This window comes from Lissotriton helveticus, chromosome 1_1, assembly GCF_964261635.1.
Source record: "Lissotriton helveticus chromosome 1_1, aLisHel1.1, whole genome shotgun sequence".
NCBI classification, from domain to species: Eukaryota; Metazoa; Chordata; class Amphibia; order Caudata; family Salamandridae; genus Lissotriton; species Lissotriton helveticus.
The window spans coordinates 1,661,230,890-1,661,255,109 of record NC_136057.1 but is presented as its reverse complement, the minus strand read 5'-3'; the positions used below and the strand labels follow the sequence as shown (position 1 = coordinate 1,661,255,109).

Sequence of the window (24,220 nt, the reverse complement as noted above, 5' to 3'; positions counted from 1 at the left end):
TACCACATAATGGCGCCCGAATAGGGACTTGCCCTTTCCCCACGCGCCGGTGAAGCCACGCCGGCCCCCTGACCCTCTGCAGCCATGACGGAACCATACCGTGCACGTGCAGATATTTCTGCTTCAAGTATCCCTCAGGCCCACGGAGGAGACGGAGGTGGCGGTCCAGCATCCAGACGAGGCGGTGGAGGAACGCGGCGAGTCCCGACCAGAGCCCAAGCCGAGAGTCCAAGGTCCGAGGTATCCGGAGGCCCACCCGTAACAGAAGTCCGAAGTTCGTCCGTCCGGCGTCGAAGCAGTCCAGTCCAGTCCGAGGCCTTCCGTTCTTGCTGCCCGGTGAGTACCATTGCTGGGGTAGTATCTAGACAGGGTCAATCTAATTGACTCTGGTCCGTGGGTTGGTGGTACACAGACCCAAAACGAAGTGTCCACTTCGGTGGATGCGGGTCCTGACGTGTCTCTTTATGAGACCGGTAAGTTTCGTACTGTTTCAGCAGTGCATCTAGTTTCTGTTCTAGTCAGTCCTGTTCTCGAGAAAATTCATGTATTCTGTTTTCAGTATTCCAGGTAGTATTCAGTTCGAACTGTTATTTCAAATGTTCTTCATGTATTTTTAATGTCGTGGTATGAATGTGGAGTAATTATCGTGTTCATTGTGTATTGTATTGTGTCTAGATTACAGTTCAGTTATGCCCTTATTCTCTAAATTACGTCAGCTAAAAACCAGAAAAGGTCTGCTAGAAGCAGCAGTTCCTGTCCCGCCTAGGGACAGTCCAGGTCATTTTATGTATCAGAAGCATGGCATAAGTGCCATATTATATCTAGATTTATGGGTAGAGTATACCAAAGAGTTAGAAGAAAAGTATAGATGGCCCGTATCAGGTACGTGGGATGCCGAGTGCATCATGAGAGTAGAAGAAGCATTATGGAAAAAGAAAGCCAGACAGTCACAGAAAGATGCCATCGAGTTATGGCGCAAAGAATCTCATAAAAGAACCGAAAAAGAAATCAGAAAGTCAGAACTAAGTAGAGAATCCTTAGAACGAGCACAAGAAAGGGAATTAATCGAGATAGGTGAACGAGTCAAAACCGAACAATCAGACAGACAGAGGCATGCCCTCATTAAGGGTATGTATCCTCTTCTTGCCGAGGGCTTGCCAAAAGCAACCCCGGAGGCATCCAGTAATTTTCCGCCACCCTTAGTTCCGACTAAGCTACGTCACAAACCGACCGCAGCTGATATTTTCATCTCGTCCTATTTGGACGACACAGTCCCGGAATATGCAAATCCTGTTCCGCCAGCTCCTGTAAATAATGTAAATCCTGCTCCTCCAGTCACCGGAGTACCCGCTACGGTACCCCCGGTCCAGCCTACATTACAATTTCCCGCCGCGCTAGTACGAAGAGTATCAGTCGACGATTCCAGTTTAGGGGCCGCAGGAGGAGGTCCTCCTGGTACCCCGCCACCACACCAACGTAGAACGTTGGCCGAGTTACATGAATGTGCGTTACAGCGTACGCCCAAATATAAGTCCGTTGCAGACATCCGACGAGCTCTCACTGAATGCCGCTATGATCCAGTGGCAGGTGATGATAGTACTGTAATATATTCCATCCGTGTAAGACGGGTGACCGGGTATTTAGACACCCTACCAGATATGAAAGGAGATCTAGACCGAATATATCGTTTCATCCGTACAGGGGATGATCCAGAAAGTATTGGCGAAGCCATGTCTCAAAGGAAAGCTGAGATCCAGCTTATGATATTAAAGTTTCTGATTAATTGTCTAATAAGAGAACAAGATTCCCCGACTAAAGATCCGGCCGAAATGAAAATTCTGACAAGGTGGAGTGATAATATAGCCGAGGGTAAACACAAGACTATCAGTAGTATAGAGAGTATGTACAAGAAAATTCGTAAGGAAATACTAAAGTTACACGAACAACGTAAAGCAGCACAAGTAAGCGAGAAAGAAAATGACTCTACTGAAGAGGTAGAGGACGAGAATCCCACTAGAATAGCGTATGTAGGAAAATCTAGATTTCCAGATCGCCATTTGCGCCTAGAACACAAGTCAGTTCTACATCATCCAGCACCAGAACAAGGTTCTCTGGAACAAGTATTTCAAGCTACCGATCACATTCTGAAATCACGAATCGGTTATAGTGAGTTAAGTACTATGCATGAACAAGAACTAGCCCGATCAGCAGTCCGATGGATTACTGATTCTACCACTTTTCCAGACGAAATAGTGGCACAAATGTTTCTGAAACTGCCTCCAGCCGAGCAACGACTGGTGGGTATGTATATGATCCAGCACCTCATTACTCTGTATGAGGGTCAACATTCTGATCCAGGTCCGTTACACGATGTCCTGAACGAGTTACTCCAGTATAGATGGAAAGGTTTAGGTACCGATTTAATTAGTGTCATTCTAGAACAGCGCCACAAATATAGAACGTTTTTAAACCCGCATTTTGTTCATGTCTCACCTCCAGAAAGTAAACCGTTTTACATAGACAGACAGAATCCGTTACGAGAAGTACACCCAGTTAGGACAACAGATGGTGAAATGCAACGAGTGTTTGTTTACACTCCGATTACAAAGATGGAACTCTTAGAGATGAAGAAATTAATTCCCTGTCATGACAAAGATCCAGCAGGGTTCCACCGAGAATTAAAAGACATGCTCCGTATGGGAGAATACACGTATCCAGATATAATTAAAATGTTAAAAGTCCTGTTGCCCGCAGGGGTATATGAAAAACTCAAGGAAAAAGATTGGGAGGTGGGAGAGAAAAAGATCGATTGGGCAGTTCTAGAAGCAGAAGATAAGATACGAGTACCAGGTACCGGTCTAGGAGAGAAATGTAAAGAATTACCAGAACTGTTAATACAAGTTTTGCCCAGATTATTAGCCACTAAAAAGGAAGACTGGGATGCAATCTCAGCCTGTAAACAGAAACAAGACGAAGACACTAGTGATTTTTATTCTAGATTCGAGAAATGCTTTAGTATTAACAGTGGCCTCAAGACAAGTAGCGAGTCATATCCTCATCTTTTTGTTACTAAATTAGTCGAGAATTCAAGTCCACAAGTTAAGAATCGAGTTTTGAAAGTCGAAAGTACCTGGCAAGCTAATACCCCGTCCCAGATGTTACAGATGCTTCAATACCACCAGAATAGAATCAGAGAAGAACAAGATCATGAAAGGAAACGTATGAAAGACACGAAAATGAAAGTACTGGTTGCACAATCTATTCCTCAAGACAGTCAGAAGAGGGGTACGAATCAAGCCAGTCATCCTGCAGTTCCCGTTAAAGGGACCTGCAATTATTGTAAACAGCCAGGTCATTTTATAAACGAGTGTGCAGTTCTGAAACACAATATAGCTACTGGTAAAACTAAAGAAAGACCACGTCCGCCTAGACAAGAACAAGTTTCACAGACTTCTCAGCCACAGAATGCACAACAGACAGTTCCAGCACCGCAGCCTATTGCTGCAACACAGCATGTTACACAACAGATGTACCAGTATGCACAGTCCGAGTATCCAGAGTATCAGCCATATTCATGAAACAGCCTAGAGAGGGAGGTAGGCTTGCCTCTCATCGAGATACCTGTAGATCAAGAGGGTCCCTATGTTCATAGTCAAGTATTAGGGAAGGACAGAAAGTTTTTGATTGATACAGGGGCAAGTAGGACCACCATCAGTCACGCCGAAGTTCCAGGGGCTCCGCTCTCAGGCTCTAGAAATGTTTCCCTTGGATTTTCAGGAAAGCCTATTGTAAATGAGATATCTAAGCCAGTTACTCTAGAAGTAGGTCCATTGTCCCGCACTACTGATCTGTTACTTACGAAGTCATGTCCAGAAAATCTGTTAGGCATTAAGACACTGAAAGAGTTAGGTGCAGTTATTTGCTGTTCCCCAGAGGGAATACGACTGTTCCTACGTGACTTCAAGGGTCACTATGTATTACGAGATTTTGATCCGAGATTGTCTAATGTTCCGCAGCATCTATGGGCGCAAGGTCCAACTGATGTTGGTTATATGCAAATCACACCCCATCGTGTGACTCTCAAGCCAGGTGTAGTGTTACCACGAATCAGACAGTACAGATTGCCACCTGAGGCTGTAGCAGCCTTATCCAAAATTATTGACGAGCTCATCGCTCAAGGAGTAGTTGTAGAAACTGACTCCAATGTATGTAATTCTCCGATCATTCCAGTCATGAAACGTACTGATCCAAATGCACCCCCTGTATATCGATTAGTGATTGACCTCCGGGAGCTCAACAAATGTATTATTCCCCAGTACCCGGTTGTCCCAGATATCTCTTCCCTATTGACAGCCATTGATTCTGAAGCCTCATTTTTTACAGTCATAGACCTCAAGAACGCATTTTTTAGTGTCCCCATTCATCCAGACAGCCAGTTCCTTTTCGGATTTTGTTTAAATGGAAGGAGCTATATGTTCACACGAGCTCCTCAAGGTTTCACAGAAAGTCCTAGTATTTACAGTCAAGCACTTAAGAGACAACTAGACAACATTCACATGCCAACTGACACTGCCCTGCTCCAGTATGTCGATGATCTACTGATCACAGCCCGTTCTGAACGTGCTTGCGAGCGAGCATCTCTTACAGTCCTGTATTTCCTTGCCGAGATGGGGCATAAGGTGTCCCCTTCTAAGCTTCAATTCTGTGTCCAGCAAGTGATCTACTTAGGCCACTTACTGTCCAAGAGGGGTAGGCAGTTGACACCTGACCGTATCCAGTTCATAGCGAGTCTTCCTCAGCCCAAGACCCAGAAGGAGGTACGTGCTTTTATCGGCCTCACTTCTTACTGCAGACAATGGATTCCTCAGTATGCATTTCTAGCTAAGCCACTGATACAGTTAACGACACAGGAGGCAGCCGTATCGACTGTCCTCCCTTGGACATCTGAACATACACTTAGTTTTAATGAGTTAAAGAAAGCTCTATGCCAAGCTCCAGTTCTAGCAACACCGAACTACAGTAAGCCTTTTACGCTTTTTGTCACTGAACGCGAAGGTACAGCATTATCTGTTCTCACACAAGATCAAGCAGGACAATACAAGCCCTGTGCTTATTTTTCGAGCACATTAGATCCTGTAGCCCAGGCTCTGCCTGCGTGCCTCAAGTCAGTTGCAGCCACAGCACTAGCTATCAGACAAAGTGATTCCATAGTATTAGGACATTCCTTGACAGTACAAGTTCCACACTCCGTGGAAGTTCTTTTAAACACAGACTCAGCACTTGACAATTGCACGTTTAACAGGTTATGAATTGACACTGTTCCAGCCACACATAGAAATCAGACGCTGCAACGTTCTAAATCCTGCAACACTGTTACCGTCAGTTAATTCAAATCCTGCCACACACGACTGTGTGGAAGTAGTTAACATTATGACTAAGCCAAGACAAGACTTGACAGATATTCCATTACCAGATCCCGACCTGACACTTTATGTGGATGGTTCATGTATGAGAACAAGTACAGGAGAACTAGTAGCCGCGTATGCAGTGACTACTGACACTGAAGTTATTGAAACACACCGTATTGACACCTTGTCTGCTCAAGCAGCAGAGCTAGTTGCTCTGACTCAAGCCTGCATACACGCTAAGAACCTGAAAGTTAATGTTTACACAGATTCACGCTACGCATTTGGAGTCGTACACGACTTTGGAGTGCTCTGGCAGGAGAGAGGTTTCATGACTTCTCATGGAACCAAGATTCAGCATGGTCTCCTTATTCAAGCTCTGTTAGATGCCATACACTTACCGACATCTATTGCTATCATGAAATGCAAAGCACATACGAAAGTTACTGACACTATTTCCCAAGGTAATGATCTAGCAGATCGCACAGCCAAGCTTACAGCACAGACACCAGACATTCCAGTTAATAAGACACCGACATACACTCCAGATCCGACTACCTGTATGACAGTTAAGGACCCTACTCAAGATGTCATAGATATCCAGTTACATGCTACTCCCGAGGAAATCAAGAAATGGTCCGAACAAGGAGGGGTCCAGACAGATCAGGGATGGGTAACGAAGGGTAAAGCCACATGGTTTCTCCCCGACTCTATGGTTCAAGTCATTATCAATACCGCACATAGTCCAGCACATTTAGGAGAAAAAGCTATGTTAGATAGTATCCAGAACATTTGGTTCAACAAGCATTTACGAGCTGCAGCCAAGCAGAAAGTCCGTACCTGTATGATATGTTGTCAGTTTAATCCAGGTAAAAGTGTCCCGGTGGAACAAGGTGGATTCCAGCCCCCTGACCACCCTTTTGAAGTCCTCCAGATGGATTATATTCAGATGGAGCGATGTCGAGGTTTCAAGTATGTCCTTGTAGTTGTATGCGCTTTGTCCAGGTGGACAGAAGCATATCCAGTCCCAGATTACACAGCCGCGACCACTGCCAAGCAGTTGGTTCGTGAATTCTTCCCCCGCTACGGACTCCCTAGAGTCGTATATTCTGACAACGGCCAGCCATTCTCATCTGAGCTCATGAAACATATTTCCCTTTTGTTAGGGTACCAGTGGAAGTTCCATTGTGTACGCCATCCAGAAGCAGCCGGTCTCGTAGAGAGACATAATCAGACCCTGAAAATCCGAATTGCAAAAGTATGTAAAGAGAAGGGTGTAGACTGGCTAGTAGCTCTGCCAGTTGCTCTGTTTTATATGCGCATGGTCGCACATTCCAGATCAGGTCTGTCCCCTTATGAGGTCGTATTCGGCCGCCCCCCTAACATGTGGGGTACACCTAGACCCCGAAGTATTACCGATGTTTCAAGTAATATGCTGACAGATTACCTAGCTTCCTTGATGTCTGCCCTCAACTCTTGTCGTTCACAGGTTGCTGCCGCATTTCCAGACAATACCGAAGTGGCACCGCATGAAATCGTTCCCGGATCCATGGTTCTTGTCCGGAACTTTGATCGTTCAAGTCCGCTGGAGCCTCGCTGGAAAGAACCCCGACAGGTCCTCCTGGCCACCCGTACTGCCGTCAAGCTGGAAGGCAGGAAGGGCTGGGTCCACCTGTCACATGTGAAAAGATTTTTTGGATTGAAACCTGTTTCAAAGAACATTTCCGAGGATCTTAAAGACTGCCAAAGTACTATTCTTAAGGACTGTCCCGCAAAAGACATTGCTACGAACCCTTCCCTGTTAGAGAAAACTCCGCAGCAGGAGTATAAGCTTAAACTAAGGTCTAGTAAAATAAGTCAGCCAGTTTGATTGTCTAAGTCCTCCCCTAGGTGAAACGGTTAGACCGGTTTCTGACATGTATATAATAGACCCCCACAGAGAGAGAGTTAGTGAGAACTCTAGAAGTTGCACTATTATTTTATGTTTTCTGCTATATTTCAGCATTATGATTTCCTGCACCAGTTATGCATTTTATTTGTATTTTCCAGTTTCTCATGTAAATAAGTCTGCTAATGTTACAGTAGAGCACACGTTTAGTGATCTGCCTCCTCATGAACTTTCTTATCGTCTTGCTATGCGTAATAACTCCTTTATCCGCATGTTACATTATTCACACCAGACCAGCAATGCCACAAATTGTTGGGTGTGTGGTCGACTCCCCCCTTTCCAGACACCGAAGGGAGTTCTGCCACTCTTTCCTTATCCATTTTCACATAATGGTTCGTGTGGAGCATGGTCCACGTTAACGTCATCCTCAACAGATATGTCTTTTCTGAACAGCACATGTTTCCCAGACAAGCAAGGTCTTCCCCACAGAACAGGGTTAGATCTAGAAAATGAAGTTTATAATTTGGGTAATTATTCTTCGAATTTCATGGTCCTGAATGTTCAGTCTGATTCTACTCCAGACTTACCTGCTATTTCAGTACTACCAGTCAAAGGTGAATTATGTGTCCGAAATAATGGTTCCGTACATGTAGGCCATAGTGATTGTACTACTATTGTCAAGTATAGTGACAGTGGGAAATCTATTTTCAAAGCTTCACGTCATTCTTATTTTGTTTGTGGTCAGACCGCATATGTTCGTCTGCCCCTTGATTGGGAGGGAACATGTTACATTGCCTTCCTACTGCCACCAGTTTTCCTAGCCCCACCTGACTATCATAGGAATTCCCACCTAGTACATACTAGACACAAGAGAAATTTCCCGATTGTCGATTATACTGAAACTGCTCTAGAACAATACATAGATATCAATAAAGGTGTCTTCCCCTACTTAGGTACTGTTGTAAATAGTAAACTGATACGTAGATTAACCAGAACACTTGAAGCAGTAGTGATTGAGACTACTTCTGCTCTAGGTAACTTAACCGAAGAACAATCCTTTATGAGAATTGTCGTGCTCCAGAATCGTCTCGTCCTTGACGTCATACTGGCCGATAGGGGCGGGGCATGTAGAGTCATCGGATCTAGTTGCTGCATTTTCATTCCTAATAACGCACCGTCTGTTTATTCAGCTATAACCAGACTCCATAAAATTGCCCATATGTTACACCAAGATCCAGGCACCTGGACATGGTCCGGTTGGTTCTGGAATATAATTTCCGCCTGGGCATGGAAAGTATTGTCATTTCTGGGTATTGCAGTAGCGATCATATTCAGTTGCTGCCTCTGTTTACAATGTGGCCCGGCGATTTGCGGCATTTGTGCTACATCTTGTATTCCTAGTCCCAAGTCCCGTCCTAAATCCCGTTCCAAGAAAATTCGAGACGAGCAAATGATACTGTATGAAATGATAGATGGTATCATGAATATTGATGTTTCCTGATGGAAACGTAGTGACAAGGAGGGAATGTGGAAAAGTAAATTTTGCCATGTTCTGTGTCCCTACGTGTCCTCCATCTTATGTTATGTGTGCATGATTAAATATGCATATGTATCCCCCATGTTTGATTAAAGACGCAATTACAGTTGTGTCCATCACTAGTATGCCAGTTTCCAGTTCTCGTGAAAGCTACGAGTATTAGGCCTATGTAAAGTTACGTTGCCACGTTTCTCAGTGTGCACGTTATTTTATTGTAAAGTCCCCGTTTCTAGGCCTCAAAAGGGCCCGGACACCAGATTCAGCTCCTGTCTTCTGAGTCCTCGCTGAGGAGCGATACAGCCCCCACCTGTATCCTCGACCCTTCACTTACTTCCTGCCTCGCAGTGCCCTGCTCAGCCTGGCTCTGCCTCTGAGTCTGCCAAGAGTATGTTATGATTCTAGTTATCAGTCCAGCCCTCCTTCTCTGCATTCCTAAGCTACTGAATCGCATCAATAGTTTCCGTCATTGTCTAGCCTTTACGTCTCCATGTAAGAGAAATACTGCATTTAATGGTCATTTAATATTCTTCATCACGCACTACATGTAGAATAATGCATGCTCCAGTCTTAGAGTCCGTTAGCCTTTACCCCGATAACTTTTGGATTCTATCAACATGTTCTCTAAACATCAGATACTAGATACTGTTTAGGTACATGTCGCCCTGACTCTCCAGACTTCAGTCTCTGCTCCTAGCACAGAGTTCATAGCCCCCAGCTTCTCCTAGTAACACGTCATTGTCAGTTTGCGCGCACCATTAGGTCAGAGGTCCCGGCTCCTTAGGTAGCCCCCTCCATGTTTCCGCCCCATTTATGACATATTCTGTTACGTTTGCATCACATGTCTATGTATACGCCCCTGTTACACCCATTTTCACCCTTATCTTTCGCGACTGCTATTGACCACACCCACTGCTCCGCCTACTGTAATTCATTGTAATGTAACTGTTTTAGTATATATATTTGTGCACTGTTATTAAATGTTACGCCGATTCTGATCCTGCCCCCGGCAGCGCTGTCCATCCTGTTCCCGTGCAGGTTGTCCTGTTCCTGTCCTTTATGCTGTATTAAACCTGCAAACTCCTACTACCTCGAATCTTGACTCTTATTTATTGAGCTATCTGTTATTGCTATGTTAAGTAAAACCTAGATCCGGTATTATTTATTTATATACCACAGATTGGGCAGGTTCTATCAGGAGAATCTCGGCCAGCATCTGGCGCGATAATCTGGAGTGTAGATCTCTCCGATTTGATGATGATTTTACAAGGTTTTTATAGTACTCAGACCCCTCTTATCTTTCTTAAAGAATGTATTGAACAATATACATTAGATAGATGTACTATTAAGCTAAAAATACGTTAATACAGACCACTGTTTGGGTATAGCTGTGATTTGATCTTAAAGTTACTGTTCTAGATTACTGTCGCACGAGGAAGATTTTTTTATGTCACTGTCGGAAGGATATGACATCTTTTTATGTTAGTAGCGGGGGAAATGATACCCTTTGTATGGCAGAAGGATGTAAACACAAGGAGATGATGGATGGAGCGCTGACATTTTTCAGAAACTCACCCCCAGTCACAGATCTGGGTTGAATCCATCATCGTTCTTTAGCTCACTTCGCCACTCCCGTTCAGTGCAGATGTGACAAATGTACTTTCCTTGGGAAATTAAAGACTACTATATTTTAGAATCTATGTAGCAAAAGGTCACCATTTTCCAAGTAGGCCTAAGACATAATGGAGTCCTAGTTTGAACAAAATGGAGTCAGGCCATAGAATCTAAATGACATCACTGGCGTATATATCTCGGATTGACAGAATAGTTTATTGGATTATTGGGTTTGAGGATATTTAGCAACGTCCATGCTATCGGATCAATTAATTACTAAGTGCATAAAATATACATACAGGAGTAATATAGAAATAAAAATAGCACATGTAGGAGAAATATGAGCACTTGATAAATATAAGGGACATAAAAGACATGTAAATGTTAATATAAAATCAACCTATAAGCATTGCATGAATATTAACATAGGTCTTGAGAGTTGTGAGCTGAAAAGAGAAACCTATTAAAACTTTTACAACACATACACACTTTTTTCTAGAGAGGTGGGTTTTGACAAATAAACACATCATATTCAAAACCGCATATGCCAATTGGGAAAAATAATGCAACTTATTTTAAATAGAGAAAAACAGTTTTCTGTTTTTTTTTACTGTGAGTTTATAATTTTCATCAGTATTCACTTCAACCGCATTGACCATAGCATCATTTATTTCACTGACAGCGTAAGTGTGCTCATGGGAGAGCTGAGCCAATGAATGTGTGGCAGCCATAGTATTTTCTGTACCCATGGGATTGTTCTTGCTGGCACCGTTCATGTTGTCATGGCTTGTTATCGTTGGCTCATGAGGTTAGTGGGCTTGCTAATGGTTGTAACGCTAAAGCACTCTAGGATGGCTAGAGTGGTTTATGTAGAGGCTCGGACATGGTAGGCTGCCAATAAAATAACCAAACATGAAGCAGTTCATCCAGAAAAGATAATGGTGGGTGTCATCCATCACAACGAACATCCAGTAAGAATGGCAAATGCACTGCTTCACATTGTCAAGCGGGCCCATGCAGCCAATCGCTGGTTTACTCAAGATCTAAAAGAAAAGAAACTAGCTGCACGGAGGGCCGAACGAGCCTGGAGAAGAACTTATAGCCCCGAGCAAAAGACAGTTTATTTGTCCGTTTTACAAGCCTACAAAAAGGGCATCCTTGAGGCCAAAACTGAGTTTTATACGAGCAGGATAATGGCAGCAGAGTCTCATTCAAAGGAAATATTCTCTACTGTCCATGAATTGGCATCATCCAGTAGAGCTACGGTCACCATTCCCCCTTCCCAGTCCTTCTGTAACTCGCTCAACGAGTTTTTTATTGATAAAGTTGCTAAAATTAAACTCAACATTCCCCTCCCCTCCCCCACATTTGTTAATCCCTCCCCACCCCCCACGGTCCCTAAACTGACCACTTTTCCGCTGGTAACCAACGATACACTTCCTCCGCTGCTTTGTCGGGTTAAATCAGGCTCCCCCCTGGATTTTGCCCCAGCCCATATCCTTAGGGAAATTTATTTAGCTTGCCCTATCCCGCCCCTGACCCTTCTTAATGACTCGCTTACACACGGCACTGTCCCCAGCTCACATAAATCAGCGGTTGTCGTTCCGATTATAAAAAAACTTGACGCCGACTCATCTTCCCCTTCCAACTATCGCCCCATTTCCCTTCTGCCCTACCTAGCAAAAGTCCTCGAGACTCATGTCACGACCATTTTGAGTACTCATGTAGAGGCAAATCATTGCCTCTCTTCCTGTCAAGCTGGCTTTCGACCCCTGCACTCTACGGAGAAGGTGGTGATTTCAGTAATGGACAAGCTACGTGAAGGTATTGACATCAACCTTCCGCAAGCCCTGATACTTCTGGATCTGTCCGCCGCTTTTGACACGGTGGACCATTCCATCCTCCTCAGCCGTGTCAGGGCGGAGGGTATAGAGGGCTTGGCCTTCTCGTGGCTTGAGTCCTTCCTAGCCGGGAGAACTCAAGCGGTCCATTTGGCTGGCTTCACCGCGGCCTCCCGTAAGGTAGAGTGCGGGGTCCCCCAGGGCTCGTCACTTTCCCCTCTTCTATTTAATTTATACATCTACCCCCTTATTTTTATGTTACAGCAGCTGGAGGTCACGGTGTTTAATTACGCCGATGACCTCCAGCTAATTTTCAACCTCTCCCATTCTCCTTCATCCGCCCAGAATGATCAGTCAGTCATGACGTTTATTCAGGACTGGATGAACTGCAACCACCTCAAACTCAACCCAGACAAGACCGAGTTGGTCTTGACCGGAGGTGGTTGCAGTCCGTAGTCCCCCTCCTTTTGGCCCCCGTCACTAGGTGCCCCTCCACTCCCTGTGCCTAAAGTAAAAACCCTTGGGATTCTCCTAAATTCACAACTTTCTGTTCACTCACAAATTGGTTCAGTGGTCTCCTCTTGTTTTTTTCCCCTTAGAATAATTAGGAAAGTTTCTCGTTTTTTTCCCTTTCTGCCTTAAAAATTATTGTGCTGGCCATGGTACTGTCTCGTATCGATTATGGCAACGTAATCTATAATGGGGCTCCTGCCTATGCGATCCACCGCCTGCAGTTGGTATAGAACCAGGCTGCCCGCCTGATTCATGGCCTACCTAAATACCATCGGGCCAGTCCACTGCTCAAAGCACTACACTGGTTGCCGGTGAGAGAGCGCGCCCTTTTCAAACTTGGCTGCCTCACTTTCCAGGCTAGGTCAGGTACTGCCCCTGAATTCATATGCTCTGCTATCATGCCTTACCTTCCAGGGAGAGAGCTTCGCTCCTCTCATATGGCCCTTCTAGTTACCCCCCGTTTTAAAAAACAGAGGGCGGGTGGAGCGAAGTTCGCTGTCCTTGCTCCAGTATTCTGGAACTCTCTCCCTGTTGCCCTCCGCACATTGCCTTCCTACCTACAGTTCCGGAAGGATCTTAAAACCTTCCTATTTGCGCAAGCTTACCCTGCCTAAACCTCTCCCTGCTGTTGCCGCCCACTGCATCACACATAGCGCCATGAAACCGCTGGGTAAAAGTGCGCTGAATAAATGTTTTTAAATTCAAATTCAAATTGTCTCTGGTGTGTATACAGGGGTTGTACCAGAGAATACATGACGAGGCACACGGGGCTGCTTCAATGGTAAAACCTGAATTATTGCAGGTGGACAGTTCATAAACCAGAAAATAGGTTTTACCTGCTTAGTGTTCACTTTGCGCAAAGTTGGCATTCAGTTGTCACCTAGTATGGAATGCAACACATATCCCAAATAGCATGCCATGGTTTGTCCACATTTTTGTTCAGCTGGATACGTGTACTCAAAGTTATTGATTTCCATGTTCGATCAGGAAGAAGATGAAAATTCCACCGCTGATCAGCAAAAGAATGGTTGAGAAACCTCCAACAATGCTGGAGAATAAGGAGTGGAAAAAAGACTATGAATCTGAACACAGTTTTAAACCCAGTTACCAGACCAGATCCGGTACTCTTAAAAAAGTGCAATGTACCAATTGTCGTTGAATCGTTAAACAGGGTTTGTAGAATGTCGGCAAAGCACGTCGAATATTTTGTCTGCAACAGTCTTTGAATCTTTGAAGCCTGTTCTGGCTGTCTCTAGGTCATAAGTCTCTGACACGGAAGTCAAAGGGACGTTTTTTTAGTAGTAATATTGATATTGATTTGCTAAGTTCATCAAAACGTATGTCCTTCAACTCGTTACTGGGCAAGGGAGCACCTTTGGTTACATGCTGTGGGGGTGGGTACAAGGTCCTTCCACAGTAGTGTATTGTCTCAGAAATATTAATCACATGAAGTTGGCCAGGTTCCAAACCACAACAACCGCTATTAGTTCTCATTACATAGGACCATTATTCCCATAGAAGCCCACGTTAACACAAGAACATGGGCTTCTATGGGAATTAACAAGGGCGTATTATCAAGCCCATTATCGCCGTTTTATCAGCAGTTTCCTGCCAATAAAACGGCGATAATTTTAACACCGGTCCTTGATAATATGCCCCTATATGTAACAAAAACATAGAAATCTCAGTGCAAGTACTCGGAGGATGGGGAAGAGTAAGGTCCAACACTTATGCTTAACATGAAAAAATAAGTGACTTTTTTTTTTTAAAGGATGTGTGATTACTTAATCACGTGACATCCCTAAAATGGATAATTTGTTGGGTAGATTACCTCCTGTGTAAATCTATATGTAGCCTTTAGGTTACAGGTGCGAACTTGGGGGTCTATCAGTTTTTTATTCTTAGGAGTTTAATAAAACGTGTGGAATTGAGATAGACAACCACAGCCAAAACCAGTGTTGTGTGCGTAGTGTATTTAAACATTCATCCCTATCACTGGTCACCATAGAAAATATATGCCTAGCATTTGAGCACCATCATGCGGAATGTAGATTTGTCTGTGGCCATCAAGAAGTTAGACTCTTGTGGATCAGGATCTTACGAAGCGTTAACGTAAGAGGATCTAGACCATCAGAAAACCTGTTTCTGAATGTTTAGGTTACCATTGACCCCAGACTCGAAAAGGACAGTCATGAATTGCAGTACAACCTCAGAGACCCACTGACTCAAATAGGGAAATGAGAAAAGGGTGGTTGAACTAGAGAAGTGAGAGTATAAAAAGCACTGGCAAATCCAATGGGTCAGGTGTTTAGATCCAGGTTTTTGCCTTTGTCAGTGCTTGCTTTGTAATTTCTTTAACAAAACTGTGTTGTTGGGGGACCCTGCTGGGCCTCATCAATGTAAAAAAAAAATTGGTTTCAAAATGCTCACATTGTTAGAGATCCCTGGCATTTAAGGGAACTGCTGTGTTCTTCGAGAAAGGGCAAAGTGAAGACAATCAATATCCATAAGCACAATACCCTCTGCAGTTCTCCAAAATAAAACTGAAAAAATTAGCGAGGGGTACAAGCCAGGCCCACCCAACCATGACCTTTGGCCCTCCCATTCATAGCAGCAGAGGCCACAAGAAAGCACCTTCATGTCCACAGCCAAACCTTGTGATTTATTTTCACTTTGTTTACTCTAATTATCACTCAGAGGTAATCAAGGAACCTCAAGAATACATGTTAAAGTGCATTGTTGTAATAATGGCAGTTTTAATAATGTATTAAATGGTAGAAAAATACCGACTTTTGATGATTTTCCCTATTTTTGTACTGGCCGAGAGATAAAAATACTGGTCATGTTGGGAAAAAAAACACCCATTGGCAATACTAGCTCAAGTCTGAGGCAAGCTGTAGTAGGGAGGTGTGTGTTGGGGCAGAGGGGACAGGAGTTTAACTTCCAATGATGCAGCAAGTGCAGTGGCATCAGGGCCCAGAGCTATGAACAGCTTTCTGCACCTCGATTATGTCTGTTTCTGTATGGGGGTTCTGAGAGTGTCATGTAGTTTAGTTCGTCCAGGATGCCTACAGTAATATTTTGCAGAATGGGGCATGCATTATACTATTCAGATAGTGGCATTTGCCTCATTGGATAGTGACCATAAAGTGGAATTACAATGCCTCCTACAATATGTGCATCTGTCTGTTCTCTGTCAAATGCTGTGCTAAAGAAAATAACTGTTTTAATGCAAGTAAAAATTGAGCTGGGCTGAATTTATTTTTATCGGTGTGGCAGGATTACAAACCTGCACTTTTTATTTCTGAAATTATTGTTACAGTATAATGCATATCCCCAGGATATAGTCGGGGCTATTGGAATCATGCAAATTGTCTTTTCCGCATTATTATTGATTCCGCAGAATTATGGATTTGATGCATTTGCAACATAATTATTAACTGACTCATAATCTACATATGTTTAAATACATGTTTCTAGCTCAAATGGATCAAAAGTTGATACAAAATACTGCAACACATGTTGCTGCACATTTGAAGGCCCTTCACAAAGGACGACTGGTCACTTTTCTGTTGCTTATTACTATACTTGGATGGTGATCATGACTACGGAAGAGCAACCTATCCCCAGATAATGGTAACAAGTGTGAAAAAAACGACAAAGTAATACTATCACAAAATGTGCCTTATTACGCTGCATTATTTGCCTTTCCTTACTTCATAATTTAGTCAACCCTGTTGCATAATTTGGTCCTCCACACTGTATCATTTCAGAGGTACTGCTTATGGTGATCTTACTCTTCACATGTACTACCAATGGTACAGATCAAAATTCAGTACAATAAAGAGCTACCAAAAATTATACAATGTGGCATGATATACACATGGTGGCACTACGGCTAATTAGCCAAACTCACATCAGAGCTAAATAATTAATTCCACAGGTATATTTTAAAACTGCTATCACTAAAGTTTTGCTACAAACAAAATATAATTTTCAGATAAATGGATAGTCTCTGTTTACATCGCAACACATACTTCATACAGCTATTTTATGATCAACTATGTACAATTTTTAACCAAAATGTAATCTATTCTATATGATTACTTTTCCTAAATAGTGTTTGTTTACTTTTTACATTTCACTGTATGACACTAGGTTTGATAAGGTTCGCTTTTACAGTGAGAGGTCGCACAGCTTATGATTAATGCACTGAAGCTGCAGAGAGTGTGGTCCTTCGAGCTTCAAGGCCCAAAGCTGCATCACATACACATTTAGAAAATACAGGCTGTCTGTTTGCCTCAAGGAGCTACACTAATGCTTATGTTGCCACCATTTGTTAACTTGTGCATGATTATGCTGAAGCATTTCCAGTACTTCATGAAATGTTTGTTTCCCCAGTTGTTATAGGTATTGTAATATCAGCCTGCGAGAACACCTTTTCAACATCATCTCCTGTCCTCTCACCTTCCTGTCGCACAATAAATGGAAACAGAATTTGACCATTATAGTGCAGGAGATGGAGCTCCCAGCAAACTCATAATGAGTTTGTAAGAGAGTTTTTAAATAACAAGAGGACCTGTATCATAGATAGGGATTACTGTCCCTGTTTGCGTCACTGTGCATCTTTTCACAGGTTTTTACAGTTTTTTACCAAATAGCTGTCTAAAGTTAATACTTTAGACAGCTATTTGGTAAAAATGTCTTTTTTGCACTGTTCTGAATTTGAATTACAAGAGATATTAATAAATATGGGATCTGTCGCAACTCAATTTTAACTTCACTTTTCACCCACGCACTGCACTTAGTTACCATACACTTATTTCGTCTTATCTGGTAGGAGTTTAAACAACGATACTAAAACATCCTCGAGCTCCCCATCACTATGATAGGGTTGTAGCCCTTAGGGTCACCAGTGTGACTGTAAAGGAGAGACCCAGATGATGAAGCATATCACCAGGTTTGGTGAGTGATGGGAATCCGTAAATTTATTGAATATTTTTCCTCCTTTTGCGGCGTTTATCTCAGTGTTGTTTTTTATTCAGAGTTTACAGTAAACGGAACATTGTTGTAGACCCATGGATACCCTAGGTTTGTGAGTATAGTTAATTGGGGCAAGGTATCCAGGCTGGTCTTTAAATATTGCCTCTTACCCTAAGTTTTTTTTTAAAGTGAAAATGTGACAACTCTATCCAGCAGCTTGTCATCTGCTTCGTCAAAAATTCAAAAATCATGCATAGCAAGACAGTCGGCAATGTTGTTCAGTTATAGCTGGTGATTTTAGGATTTGATTCATGTACAGAACTTTTTCAATCACCAGACTCTTCTTTTCCCTTTCCCAGGCTTTACATCTTTAGTCTAAGAAGACACTATGATGTGGTTGTATCTGGCAGGGCTTTTGGGCCTATACTTTCTCTTCCGCTGGTACCGGGAGAGGCAGACCGTCCAAAATCTCTCAGATAAGTATGTGCTGATCACCGGCTGTGACTCTGGATTTGGGAACAAAGTGGCTCAGCAGCTGGACCAGCTTGGGATGCGGGTGCTTGCGACATGCCTTACCCAGAAAGGTGCAGAGCAGCTGAAGGAGGCCACCTCCCAGAGGCTGCAGACCATCATCATGGACGTCACCAACAGAGACAGCGTGGCCGCCATGGCAGAGTGGGTTAAGGAGCAAGTGGGAGACAAAGGTGAGTACTGTGATGGAGGGTAATTATTTCCCTTCAGGTGTGGTCACGGGCCACTCAATCGTTGCTTATCTAAAAATAATGAACACGGATGTGAAACAAAGGTCTTATGTTGAAGTGGCACTTTTATTCATCAAATCATGAACACAGCAGAGAATATATTCATCAATTCATTAGCTCCAGAAAGACTATTTAGAACTACAATTGTAATCAGGCAGAAATAGCAACACAAGAATACATGTTTATGACGCTCAAGTGCCTAGAAGGCAAACCCTTAAATGAGAAAATTAACCATGCAAGAATTTACAATTTCAAAGTACATTTATAGGCAATGAAAGGGTGAAATTTCAAGGTCCTGGGGCACTGCAATAAGGCAGCTTAATTTTAGGGGGTGCTTCTGCAAAATTATGACAAAATAGACGTGTAAACGATAGAGAAAAATAGCTTTCTGATTTATATGAAAGAAGAACCCCTTTTAAGATTCAATAATGAGCCTGGGAGTCTTACCAATGTCTTAGCATTTAAAGACACATTTCTGGAGTGAAGAACAAACTCATGCAATGCAAATATATCTTAAATCAGTGGAAATACTTTCATGCAGCATACACATGACTGCAATGCTAGGAATGCAAATGTTAAGTTAGGAGGAACAACCATTATTGCTTTGCAATTGCAACAATGTTTTAGAATAAGGGCAATGCAGAGGAGAGAGAAAGAGACCATTTCAAAGTACAATAAGCAATTAGAGCTTCAGCCAGAGATGCTCGACAGATGGCTTAAGGAAACCACACAGGTGTCAGTGACCTGCAGCAGGGTAGTCAGTCGAATGAACTAAGGAGCAGATCTTTATACTCTTTCAATGATGAACTATTGACCACAAAATGACAACATTATCAGGTGCCTTTGACCTATAGGACATGACGCATTTTGGTCACTGCGGGAAATATTTATTAAAATAGAAGTGCCACCCACGCTACAAAAAGCTTCTCTAAAGGTCACAGGAAGTTTGACCATGAATCATAATGAAATTGAACATCTATTTAACAGGATTTGCGTCACTTCAGGGAAACATTTATAGGAAAGTGGAACATTTAGAAAGATATAAATGGCATGTTTTTGTTACATTAAAGCTAGCAACAGATACAGTAATATGAAAGATGACAGATGGCAGGTGGCCCCCACCATCATGTATTGCCTGATGTCTCTTTTAGCTCGGGAAGTTCCCTATTCTTGTGGTATCTAAATGGGTGTAAGCGAAGAAGAGCACATCGAGGTAGTGAGGGCCCCGGGGGAGCTGGGCCTCGCTGAGGAGATGTGGTGTGAGAGAGACACTTTGAGGCCTATTCATAGAAAAAGAACAGCTGGGACAGTTTGGTCAACTTAACAGATTGCTTTTATGCTGGCTGGTGGAGGCTTATCAGGGTCTCATGCCTCAGGTGTGGTCAGAAATGGACTGGGGGAAAAATAGACCCTGCTTTATTCCCTCCTCTTCTTATTTTTTTTTAACAAAAATTCTTACATTTAGTGTAGTCCTATTGTTACTTCTACAACTTCTATAAGTGCTACATTATTCACATTCCTTGTTCTATCCGTGCTCTCCCCGTGCTAATGCTGCTATTCTCAGGAGGAGCAACTGCTATGGACATGGTGTGCTGGCTGAAGAGCATATCACTCATTAGGACACATCCCACATATTTAGAGACATGTATGACATTGTAACACATGCTGCTTTCTGGGTCTGTAGTCCAGTGTGTGCAAACATAACATCCTGCCCTCTCAACTGTCCCCTTGTCCCATCTTTATCAATGGCTATTTATTCAGTTTGGTACAATATATCTGTGTCATTTAAGCAATATCTCAGGTATAGCACTGTGATCATAATACACTTATAAAGAGCGTAGTCATTATATTGACAGTAATGGGGGTCAATACTGCTAGTAGCACCCATTGTCATATTTTCTTATTGTTCTGAAAGTCTTGAGGCATTGTTCTAATCGTTGGTATGTGTGGCTAGTGTGACTAGTTAAGATGAGCAAACGAGAGGGCCAAAGTCCCCGTGGGGGCACAAGCATAGTGGGGACATTTGACTCTTTCCTGACAAGGGCTACGTCAGTCCTGGCACATGAAATTGAGATAATGGAACACCGATTATCACTGGAGCCCCCAAATCAGAAAAGAATATTTTTTTGGGGGGAGGGGGAAATTTCCAAATCGTAACCCAATTGAGCAACTGCTAAGAGACTTGATCACGGAAGAAGCCACCAGCATAGTACCTACACTTCAGGACATTGACTTGACAGGCACCTCGCAAAGAGTTTCATCAAGGGTGCTGCGAAGAAAGGACTCCCAAAGAGTAGTATTGACACTGCTGTAAAGAGAAAAAGTGATTCAGAAAAGGGGGTGGTGATGAACAGAGGCAGGAGACATGGTTTCCTGCTCCCTGATGACTGAACCTATGTGGCAGAGATTAGAAACTTTGGTTTATACAATGCTAAACCATATATCACTAAAATTAAATCAGATAGAGGAAAAGTTAACAGCCATAGAACTTCATACCAAAGAAAACTCCCATGCACTAGAGGTAGTTCTAAAAACTTGCACCGTGACAGTAAGATCGACCCCCGAGGACAAGCCTGGAACAAGATTCGGCAGCAGTACAATGATGCCAAACACACTCCCTGTTTTAGTAAATAGGGTTCAACAGGCAAGTGAAAATCGAGAGGCAACAACTTCTAATGCAGCTCCACTTAAAATCAGCCGTTTGTCCCCCTGCAACACAAAGTCTCCCAGTACAAAAAATTCGACAGAAGTGGCTGACACAACAAGCCATGAAGCGGTAAACTCTAACATATTTTCTATAGGCCAGAATAGTACACTGGTAGGGCAGGGCGAACAGGATTGCTTGGCGAAAGAAAGAAGCTCTGACTTGACTTACCAGGTAAATGAGGCACAGATTCTACATTTACCCCCAGCAGCAGCTCCCTTGGCCTTAGTGTTGGGGAATGTCCCACCATTACGGGAGGGACAAATAGAATCAACAACACAATTAATGTCAAAATCTCTCCACTGGTTAAACCAAAATTTGGATATGGTGGGGGCTACAGGCAGGAATATTGGAAACCAGTTAATCATGGGAAGAAGAGTATCATGGGTGGGCCCAGCTAGGAAACATTTGACGGGAGACTGTGTGGTTTTAAACTTTAAAAGCAAATTTGTTTCTGGCTTCATTCTGGAGTTCTTGGGTAACGTTTATATGAGAAACTCACACATTATTGCCTTACCACTAGGATTTTTCTACAGACCACCCACACTACTAAGATCTGCGGGACATTTACAAATCAAGGAAAGATCAGTAGAGAGCCAACCCTGGGGAAATAGTGGGACTACGGACTGGAGGTTAGTGAACAGATACGCGCCCCTCTCCGACCTTGTGGCTTGTGACTGACTACAGTCAGTATGCACAAGCACACAGAAGATCCCAAAAAGGCAATCCCCCAAAACCCCGGTAAACATGGAGAGCTCACAGCCACTTACTCCACAGGCACCTAGTCCACACTTACTTGTTACACAACAGGAGAAACAAAGAAACGTATGGAAATATCCTCATGGAATGTGGCTGGCATTGCCCACACGTTGACTGATACCAATTGGCTACAGTCATGGCACGATCAGGAAACAGTATGCTTTCAGGAAACATGGGCCCTGGACCCGATTTTCATTAACGGTTTTAGATCCTTTCAGAGTGAAGCAATTCCATCTACTTCTGGGAGGGCAAAGGGTGTCATTTTGAACTTTATTAGGAATGACCTAGTGGTAAAAGTAAAAAAAATTCTACAACCGAACCAAAATGTGCATATTCTGGTATTGGAAAAACAGCAGGAAGGTATATGGGTCTTAGTAAATTTTTATAACAACCGATTTGGCCCAACAATGCATACGATTGTGGGTGAACTCGGCAAAGCCATATCTGACATCGTATATAGGAACAAGTCTCAGAACACAAACATTATATGGTTAGGGGATTTTAACATACATCCCTGTACCATAATATAGCCCATGTTTGTGGACTCGACAATATGCGGGGTAATCCCATACAACATTTTGTCCACAGTGACTATGATAATGGCCTAAATAAGCTACAAGCTTCTCTAAATATGGAAATAACCCGGGACCCAGATCTTAGTTTAGATATCCTCCCGGAAACCTTCCAAAGAAATGGGGTGGGTTCAACGATCGATTACATACTTTTGACAGCCCCTCTAATCGCAAGGGTTGCAAAGGTAGACACCATCTTCACAACTTTTAGTGACCATGCCATAGTTTCAATGAAATTGAATGTACTAGTACCTGAGAGACAGCAGAGAAGTAATGTGGATACACTTATTGTGGCTAGAAAAAATGGGGTACAGCTCAAATGGGCACATATTGACAAGATCAAGTTGGTCCCAAAAATCATAGATAATACCCAAGAAGCTATGTATCTATGTTTAGACCTAGACGTTCAAGGAGATTAAGTTGTAACAGCCTTCTGTAATATCTTGGGAAATATAAAATCAGCCCTAACAAAAACAAAAGCGCTAAATAGAGGCAAAGGTGGGAGCTGGTTTGATCCTATTTGCTCAAAAACTAGGAAGGCTCTGCTATACACTCTAAAAGGCAAGCCAAGGAACTATGAAGAAATAAGAACATTGAGGGCCACATATAAATTAGCAAGAAAAAAAAGAGAAAAGGAAATTAGGGCGGACCTATGAGAAAATCTGGATGAAGCAGCTAAATCTGGAAACAGTTTTGAGTTCTGGAAGCTGGTAAATGCGCCTTACTTTAAGACCCCCAAAGATCCATCTCTAGACACACACATTGAGGAGGAGGCATGGGTACTACGTTTTGAAAATATTTTTACGTCACACCCAGGTACAACTTTTAAATAGTATAGTACTGGTAGCTCCCCCCCCTTCGTGGTCTACAGGGTTGATAGTACCTATCTACAAAAAAGGGGATAGAGCAGACCCAAAAAACTACCGACCTATTTCCCTGCTGGATACAACTTCAAAGCCTATGGGCCGCCTTCTCCTTTCTCGTTTAGAGGATTGTGGAAGAGAAAATAAGATCTTGAGCCATGCCCAGTACAGCTTCCAGCAGGGAAGGGGGACTGTAGATCAGTGTCTAAACTTAGCACTGATCATAGAAAAGTATACCAGAATGAAGGAGGGCAAATTATACATGGCCTTCATGAACCTTAGGGCAGCATTCGATTGCGCAGTCCATGACAAGTTACGGTCCATAATGGAGACGATGGGGGTTGAACCCGCCATATTAAATTTTATCAGGCAATAATATGCAAATTCAACTGCATCAGTGCGTTACACCAAAAATGGAGATTTCACACTTTTTTTTTTATAATCTCCTGGGGTGTAAGGCAGGGTTGTGTATTGGCCCAGTTTCTTTTTTCAGTACACACAAACTGAGTTGAAAAGGCATTGACAGTGTCTACTAGTAGGGATGTTCCCCTTTTTGATAATCAAATGCTACCTTTATTGGCTTACGCAGATGATGCGGTTTTAATCGCCAGAACAGGGATTGGGTTACAAAGGCTGATTACTGCATACGTCTCCTTTATGGATTCACTTCAGTTGAAAGTGAACCAATCCAAGTCGTTTGTACTAATAGCAGGGGCTACAAAGAAAGAAAAGGTACCGCACTTCGGTGCAGGGGTGCAAAAAAATGAGATTGTCAACTCGTTT

General features: G+C 43.0%; 1 protein-coding gene across 2 annotated transcripts in view; it reads left to right on the top strand.

Annotated features, from left to right (window-relative positions):
- Nucleotides 1-24,220, top strand: part of LOC144830219 (retinol dehydrogenase 7-like) — a 193,643-nt gene that overhangs the window by 89,747 nt on the left and 79,676 nt on the right. For both annotated transcript variants that reach the window (XM_078688894.1, XM_078688893.1), the window contains exon 2: nucleotides 18,138-18,482. In XM_078688894.1, coding sequence (XP_078545020.1) covers nucleotides 18,167-18,482 — 316 coding nt within the window. In that variant the 5' untranslated portion in view covers nucleotides 18,138-18,166. The remainder of the gene's footprint in view (nucleotides 1-18,137; nucleotides 18,483-24,220) is intronic.